The sequence below is a fragment of the Osmerus mordax genome, chromosome 4 (genome assembly GCF_038355195.1).
Source record: "Osmerus mordax isolate fOsmMor3 chromosome 4, fOsmMor3.pri, whole genome shotgun sequence".
NCBI lineage: Eukaryota > Metazoa > Chordata > Actinopteri > Osmeriformes > Osmeridae > Osmerus > Osmerus mordax.
This window is the reverse complement of record NC_090053.1, coordinates 12,981,930-12,990,938: the sequence shown is the minus strand read 5'-3', so window position 1 is coordinate 12,990,938 and position 9,009 is coordinate 12,981,930. Positions and strand designations below refer to the sequence as shown.

At 41.3% G+C, this 9,009-nt stretch overlaps 1 protein-coding gene across 2 annotated transcripts; it reads right to left on the bottom strand.

Moving 5' to 3' along the window:
* Positions 1-2,848: 2,848 nt before the first annotated feature.
* Positions 2,849-8,364, bottom strand: LOC136942088 (annexin A2-like). Of its 2 annotated transcripts, none has more exons than XM_067234860.1 (13): positions 8,275-8,364; positions 7,400-7,457; positions 7,212-7,305; positions 5,738-5,832; positions 5,458-5,571; positions 5,064-5,154; positions 4,847-4,926; positions 4,676-4,735; positions 4,433-4,526; positions 4,165-4,260; positions 3,917-3,975; positions 3,565-3,687; positions 2,849-3,472 (listed from the first exon to the last, which is right to left on the bottom strand). In XM_067234860.1, the coding sequence occupies exons 2-13, from the start codon at positions 7,445-7,447 to the stop codon at positions 3,413-3,415; spliced, it is 1,014 nt and encodes a 337-aa protein (XP_067090961.1). In that variant the 5' UTR covers positions 7,448-7,457; positions 8,275-8,364; the 3' UTR covers positions 2,849-3,412. The 2 variants fall into 2 exon arrangements, with proteins under 2 accessions (XP_067090961.1, XP_067090962.1); XM_067234861.1 differs by having other exon boundaries at positions 7,400-7,460; positions 8,275-8,343.
* Positions 8,365-9,009: the final 645 nt, after the last annotated feature.

Here is a 9,009-nt window from a genome sequence, read left to right as displayed (position 1 = left end):
TGGCACAGGAGGTGGTGGTCTCAGAGGGGCTGGCAGGTGCTGTTGAATGGTGGGCAGTGGGTCGAGGGAGAGACTGAAGAGTGATGCGTTTTGTGTCGAGGGAAGAGAGAGAGACAGAGAGAGACAGGGAGAGAGAAGAGAGAAAGTGGAAGGGTTGGAGCCCAAAGACATAAAGACAAGAGTCTAACCTGCCACAGGGCTCTCTCATCATATCCCCACAGAGCATGGCCATGAAGAGCACAATGAACAATCAGCATCAAGTCCAGCCTAAAGCATGAAATAACGCTGACATGCTAAACTAGCAGAAAGTATGTCTGTGTGTGTGTGTGCATTGCTTTTTGATACAATTAATGGCATAGGCAGATACAAAGACATTAAACAAACCGACCAAAGACTACATTTTGTTCGTACAGTAGCCTATTTTCCAACCGTCAAATAAAGTTAAAACTACTGAACCTTCTGTATTACAACATTTTTGGCTGTCCACACTAGCACAGACCAAACTCCTCAAGAGTCAAAACACCCTGCTTGTTTTCAGTGCTCTTTCATAAACCTCTCTGTGTCTTTGTGTGATGAGATACTTTGACTGCATGCAGGGCTGAGGAGGAGACAGGCTTTAATCCCGTCTCTTGTGTTGTTTCCATCAGGAGACTGCTGTATAAAGGAGGCAGTGGGACGGAGTGACGAGAGCTCCACTCCTCCGCCGTGCCTGGTGTCTCAGTTTGAGCCTCATGAAAGGAAGCGGTCCTGACGAGGCCCGAGGCCAGGGATCCTACTCTGCGGTCTGGGGAGGAGCTGCGGAGCTGCAGACTATGCCGTCGTTAGAAGGAGCTGTCTTTCGCCACGATGCCAGCGGGCCCTCAGGGCTGCAGCTTCTTATTTACCATATACAGGATACTCCCTGTCCCTAATGAGGCAGAGAATGCCGCTTCGAAGAGAGACAGAGGCCATGCGTTCAATGGAGGATCCTGCTATGAATTAAATAATAATAATTAAGAAAATATTAATCAAACTCTCTCTCTCTCTGCTCCTTGATTGTGTTAAGGGAGCAGGTCTTCCAGCTTAGCCTGTAGGAGTGCTCATTTTTAGTGTGCTAGCAACCCATTGAGATGGCTCTAGGCTGGTGTATGCATACACACACACAAGCACATAAACACACTGCTCAAGTCACAGAGAAGGACCTTTTTGGTCCAGTCTATAATTAAACACAGGATGGTACTCTGCACATGCAGGCAATTAGTCTGGGTTCAGAGATGGAAAGAGAAAAGGGGAAAGAAACATGAGAGAGCTGTCAATTCTCTGTTTTTCCAGGTCTGTTTAATAACGCCAGAATAAATAAATGAGAAGCACTAACTAATACCTTCCCCGTGTACAATTGGTGTGTCTGGCGGGCCAAACAGCTGTAGTGTGAAACTTTAATGCTGGTGCCTCTCAGAGTTGTGCCTGTCTTGCCTCTGTGAAGAAGGGAGGATCTAATGTAGCTCTAGCCTAACTGGGACAAAGTGGTGGAGGACTGAGGAAGGCTGGTGTGAACTTCCTCTGTCTCAGGCTGCTGCACCAACAAGTCCTCACCCTGGTCTGGGTAAAAGACTATGGTTAAAACAGCATTATGTGGTCACCAACCTAGAATCAGTTTGTCCTGTCAGAGGTATACTTTTTCCACGTAAAAGTCCCTTGTCTTAAAAATGTTTAATCATTTACTAATGATGCATTATCTAAACATCAAGACTATCAATGCTGATAGATGCTGTCAAAAACCTAGTAGCAATTACTGTATTCTTGTCAGAGGCATACACTTGTTACATAAAAGTCCTATGTCCTACTTTTTTTGTGTTATACATCATAAAAACATCAAGCCACTTTCACTCTAAGTGAAATCACTCTTCCAGTCAGTTGTAATGAAGACATTATCACACTTGTCCCTCTCTAGTTAGTTTTTAGCATGCCGGTCATTTGACTCCTGCCGTTGTGTTTATGGCAGTTATCCCTTTTCCCTCTCTGCATGCCCTGTGTTTGACATTCATGGGCTTAGCCGTCCTCTCTGGGTGATGAAGTGCCCGGGTTTGGGACAGTAAATTGCAAGGATTCAATTGAGGAGAGAGTTCCCCTTGGGTCTGCAGGAGGTCCCCATGGGCTGGCCTTGAACAGAACAGCATGTTATACATCCACATAAAAAGGGAAAATATGGCAGGTACTTTCCTCTTTATGATGCAGAGATTAATCTGCCTCGTGCCCCGCACATAAATCAGCCCTTGCTTTGCAAAATACTGTTTTAGCGTACTTTACCCTATATTTTACATTTCATCAGCAATGAACATAAACCATCACAAAGGGGTAATGTTCTCATCAATATTATTACAAAATGATAATAAATCCAAAGGCTTGTAAAACATTTTACGATTTTCTACTTTGTTACTCAGCCACTGAATAATAGCCACGTATCTGAAAATCAAGTGTGCATCTGTCTGAAATAAAATAATTTGAATAATGATGCAAGATTTTATGCTTTGATAACTAAAATACCTGTTTCATGGTTTTCAAATTGTACAATCATGGACAGTACGACACTAATGCAAAAACTGTAAGATGAAATACAGATTCAACATTTTGCATAATACGATGCAAAAATAAATAATATATCTACAATCTCGATCTTCTATTTTAATGACTAACATTCTAAGAGGTTGCTATAGTGTAGTTCAGAGCTTGTCTTTCGGGGCTTTTTGCTTGTACTCCAGTAGAACTGCCTTGTCAACACTGTGGCGGATCCTTCATCCTGAGAGACCACAAACTAAACAGCAGAAACACTCTGATGAAGCTTGTTTAGTAGTATGCAAATCATCCTTGCTGGAGGTTAAATTAACATTTTTAATTAAAATATTAGCACCAAACAAACACAGCAAAACACACTAATGATTAAATCATTCTGATAATGTCTTACTTAAAATAAGAAAAATATGATACAGTTCTGTTCAGTCTTTTTGCATCTTTAAACCTAAAATCAAATAATTGAATGGCCTCCAAACAGTTAAAGTTAACTTTTAATTAAATACACATCAAGTGTATTATGTATCATGTACAATATTATTATGTAAATAAGACTACCTTAACTATGTTGTAAAAGTAAAACCATCTAGAGGTGGACTGCTGTTTCCCTCTAATAATTAGGGAATAAGACGAATAAAATGTTATTCATGGTCAAATATTTCACGCTGTAGATCAAAGCAGTGCCTCAGAAGGCTCCAGATAGATTCAGGCCATAGTCCTGAGAAAAAGCAACTAGCATTCCTTTATCACACTCTAGTGGACATTTGTATGAACTGCATGCAAGATCAAGTCTAAATGGGTCATGATGATAATTTGGAAAATGATATGAACAACACATCAACAAAGTAACTGAACCAAGGTGTTTTTAGTCATCTCCTCCGCACATACTCAGAAGAGCCTTCTGGTAGTCCCCCTTGGTGTGCTCCTGTAGAAGGACAGACACAGCAGGTAAGGGAGACTGCATGGACATGCATGCAACATCTAAATGTTCAGGTCTAATATTGGTGGGTCACTTACAGCAATGGTCTGGTACAGGGACTTGCCAAAGTGACTCTTAAACTCGGAGCGGATCTTCATGAGGTCCACCTCGCAGCGAGACAATATGATCCTTGTCACCAGCTTCTCCTTGGCCCCTTTGCTCTAATACAGAGAATACAGTGATACAGAGAAACAGCCAGGAAGCAGTCTTAGCACTTCTGTAGCTAAATGATGCAACCCTGGTGTAAGCCATTTGCTGACATCAGCTGCTGTATTCCCAGGAGGAACATTAGACTTTTACAAGCAGATGCAGTTTTTACATCTGTTCCCGAAAAGACGAATCCTTAAAATAACATAAAAAAAAACAAAAAACAACAACAAACATAATTACCTTCATGGCTTCACCAAGTCTGGTGGCAAAGTACAACTGTTTGTTCTCAAAGCAGTCAACTGGAAGAAAAGGAGAGCGACGCATTAACAAAGTAAGAAGGGAAGACATACCTTAATGCCGTGCTTTGTCAGGAGGTTCCACCGATGATTGAATTCTAAACCTCATAAACTATCATGTGACTCATTAATGTATTCTATCCACACTGGCATGATTCATGTATGTGAATGGATGATTTATGGTCCACATACCCAGTGTGAGGAAAGACTTCTCCAGATCTCCTTTCACCTCCTTGCGGATGCTCTCCTGCATGTCATAGGGGCTGTAGCTCTTGTATCGGTCGAACACTGGCAAAAGAATGAGAGAATGCTTCATTATGCACCTGCAAAACAAGAATATAGTCTACATACTATTAAGCCTGACACTTACTCCAGAAAATATGGGACAATTAAGTGTTATGTATAGTATCATACTTCATCTATGACCTGAAAAGTAGAGAGGATGATAATATTCAGATACCTTTCTTTAGGTGGGGAACACTTCTCTCAGACATGATAGAGATCCAGGATGCCACATCGGTTCCTTTCCTTTTGACCCCAGCATCATAGAGAGCCTGAGGAGACACCATCGTTTAAAGGTGTTTCACAGACCACACGGACCATATCACAATGAGAGACTGTCTAAACTTTCATTTGTTTTCGCAGATGTGGAGATATGGTTGGTGTGTCTGACAGGGAAAGTCCAGAGGTGGATTGAATTTACTCTGGCATCTTCATCAATCTTCTCATAGTCTACCACCGCGGAGGGATCTGCCCTTTTGGCCTGTTGGGAATGAAGAAATCACTTTGGTATCACAGAAATGTAGTGTGAAACATATCAAAGACAGATGAAGGAGGTCAGTGGAGGAACACCAATACAGCAGCTTAGCCTGACCTGCACTAGGGCCAGCAGCAGCTTGGCAAAGTCCCCAGAGGTGTCTCCAGCCACATCCTTCTCCAGTTCCTTCTTGAACACTGAGGAGGACACCAAGGTTCATTAACACAGAGCTCTGTAATTTCTTAATCTCTGCATCTCTCTGAATTACGATCACCTTGACCAGTGACCAGCTGGCTGCTGTCAGATGTCTGGAGGTGGGGGGTTTCTCACTCACACTCTTTGTAGACTGCTTTAATCTCCACCAGCTCATCCTTGCTGCGAGAGCACACAATCTCAATCAGCGTCTCCTCGTCTGTTCCTAAACCCTGAAGAGTCAAACAAGGGTGGAATATTCGTCATAAAATGGCATAAAACATTAACACAATGTTAATACAATGTTAGTATACTGCCATTAAGAATTTTTTAGATAATTGAATTGTTATTATTGAATAGAAACGTCTCAGTATTTTAACCAAGTATACCATTTTATTACTTATAGTGACCTACTTATTTAGTGGGGAATTATTTGCACATTATTTTACCAGAAGAGGGCAGTACAGGCCTGGTTCTGGGCAAGGCAAATGACACAGTAGGAAGGTAGAGAAATGACGTGTGTGGTGTAGGTTTACCTTCATTGAGCCTCTGATCTCTGTGGCATCATACTGGGCTGTGCTCTTCATCAGGCCCAGGATAACAGTCTCCAATGGGCCAGACAGGGCAGCCTTCAGGGCTGTGATCATATCCTATTGAGACAGTATGTTAAAGTAGTATATCTTTAATATTCATAAACCTGACAAAGAATGGCTTCTTCGAGTCAAGGATCCAGCTTGGGATCAGTACTAAAACTATTCTCTTCCCTCTAAGCAGGGTTCAGGTATACTGTAGGCTGATATGACTGGTTGGTTCTACCTTCTTAGCTCTCCTCTCATATGCAAATGCAATTTCTCTCCTCTGAGAGTAGGTCCTTTTGGTTAAGACATCGATGATGGTCTGTTCGTCCACTCCTAGCACAACCAAAATAAAACAATTTAGAGTGAAAATGTAAAGAAAGAAATCCACAAATTATCCATGCATGAACACGTAAGCACTATCTGATGGAGTACTCTTCCGGCTGCACCAGGCTGAGAACTTGGGAGGAATCCCATTCCAGTCTGAGGGTTTACAGCCAGGAAGCTGACTCACAAATACCAGGTCCTTGAGAGCCTGTACAGTTTCCACATAGATCTAACCACGATTTTCTACTTTGTTACTCAGCCACTGAATAATAGCCACGTATCTGAAAATCAAGTGTGCATCTGTCTGAAATAAAATAATTTGAATAATGATGCAAGATTTTATGCTTTGATAACTAAAATACCTGTTTCATGGTTTTCAAATTGTACAATCATGGACAGTACGACACTAATGCAAAAACTGTAAGATGAAATACAGATTCAACATTTTGCATAATACGATGCAAAAATAAATAATATATCTACAATCTCGATCTTCTATTTTAATGACTAACATTCTAAGAGGTTGCTATAGTGTAGTTCAGAGCTTGTCTTTCGGGGCCTTTTGCTTGTACTCCAGTAGAACTGCCTTGTCAACACTGTGGCGGATCCTTCATCCTGAGAGACCACAAACTAAACAGCAGAAACACTCTGATGAAGCTTGTTTAGTAGTATGCAAATCATCCTTGCTGGAGGTTAAATTAACATTTTTAATTAAAATATTAGCACCAAACAAACACAGCAAAACACACTAATGATTAAATCATTCTGATAATGTCTTACTTAAAATAAGAAAAATATGATACAGTTCTGTTGAGTCTTTTTGCATCCTTAAACCTAAAATCAAATAATTGAATGGCCTCCAAACAGTTAAAGTTAACTTTTAATTAAATACACATCAAGTGTATTATGTATCATGTACAATATTATTATGTAAATAAGACTACCTTAACTATGTTGTAAAAGTAAAACCATCTAGAGGTGGACTGCTGTTTCCCTCTAATAATTAGGGAATAAGACGAATAAAATGTTATTCATGGTCAAATATTTCACGCTGTAGATCAAAGCAGTGCCTCAGAAGGCTCCAGATAGATTCAGGCCATAGTCCTGAGAAAAAGCAACTAGCATTCCTTTATCACACTCTAGTGGACATTTGTATGAACTGCATGCAAGATCAAGTCTAAATGGGTCATGATGATAATTTGGAAAATGATATGAACAACACATCAACAAAGTAACTGACAACAAAGTTTACAGCCAGGAAGCTGACTCACAAATACCAGGTCCTTGAGAGCCTGTACAGTTTCCACATAGATCTAACCACGTCTCTCAGTAAAGCCACAGTCCAGCTCCAGAAAAGCAAACTGCAAATCTCTCAAAGTCTTTCTCACCCTTGGTTTTGATAGCAGTCTCTATTCTGGATGCATCTTTTTCTGGGTCGAAGTTAGTTGCAGGTATTACTGTGGGGTAGGTGGGTTCAGAGGACTATGGATACAGACCAAAAACAGAAATATGTTATGAGTCATCTCATTGAGAGGTATTATTAAAATATAGATAAAGAACATTATACAGTGCTTACCCCAACATTTAGGCTAAGCTGTCCCAGAAACTCAGAAACCAGTGCCATTTTGACTGCCCTGCTAAATAAAGTGGATGAACAGGAGTCAGTTTGACAGCCATTTTAGCAACCTGGTGTGCCATATGAGAATCCAACATTGTGTCAGAAAACTAATGATGGCATCCCAATCACAGAGGTGTTGCACAACTACGACAGCAAAGGTCACATTTAATTTGTGCAAGAATACAGGACAATTACATTACCCCCCAGATTTATAAAGATTTGGTTAACAATAGCTGAATGGGTATGAATGTACATTAAAGTCGGGAGTCAGGTGGCTGAGCGGTTAGGGAAGCAGGCTAGTAATCTGAAGGTTGCCAGTTCGATTCCCCGGCTGTGCCAAATGACGTTGTGTCCTTGGGCAAGGCACTTCACCCTACTTGCCTCGGGGAGAATGTCCTGTACTTACTGTAAGTCGCTCTGGATAAGAGCGTCTGCTAAATGACTAAATGTAATGTAAATTGCTGCAACAGCCACAAGATCATACAGCAACCACTTCTTTGTGATTTAAATTTCAGACAATGCTGTCTTTATGGTACTATTGCTATCATAATTATTTTTGGAAGTGTTCATATCCATTTCGTCTTGATCTTCAGTAAACATTATATGAATGGGACTGATAATGGAGAAGAGTCTTGGATTTTTAAGGATCTGGCAAAAATCCCCAAATTCAGCTAGACACACCCTGGAAAAAGTTGCACTTCAAGCACAGTCAAATAGAACCACGGCCTCTTCCAATCTCTTTGTAGAAAGGGGAGTGTTTTATTTATATTTAATTTCACTCTCAGAAACCTAACATACAAAATACCTTTGTAACTAGTAAAACGTCATCTTACCTGACTACAGCGTTGAGATGATGCACAGAATGTTCCTGGATGTGTGGACTAGTATGGGTGTGGTGGTTAAATACCACAGGGGGTTGTACTGCACTTCAAACTCAGCCCTAATCTCCTCCCCATTCTTCCCCTCTCCAAACTTCCTCATGTGCAGAGCAGCCTGCCCCCAGACACAGCCCCACCCTGACTCTCTCATGTCTCCACTCTCCCACAGCCAGACCTGGCTCTGGTCTCCTCTGGCCCTGGGCCTTACCTTGAGACAGTGCCATTGCTGAGCTCTGACATTGTTGGGTATTGTGGCTCTGGTATTCCACTGCCTGGAAAAGTACAACACCAGAACATTTACGTGTCAGATTGCTCATAAACAAAACGGTGCAACTGGTGCCACCCTGGTGGCTCACAGGGTAAAGTGTGTACCACATGGGCTGAGGCCTTACCGCAGCAGTTTAAACTGCATGTATTCCCCTCCCACTCTCCCCTACCTTTCCAATCTACCTTCAACTGTACTATCCAAAAAAGCACAAAAATGCCTTTAACACAAACAAAGCAACATCATCTGACTGGAAGATAAGATGCATATTATTGTATGGGCATAAAAAGGTCAGTTTTTGTTTTTCAGAGGGAGGGAGAAGCATAATATATACTCTGTTGTCTCACAATGCAACAGTGTCTTGAGAGCTATGTGCCTTCAAGTCCTAAATTGTACATGGAGACTTGTCTACAGAATACTAAATA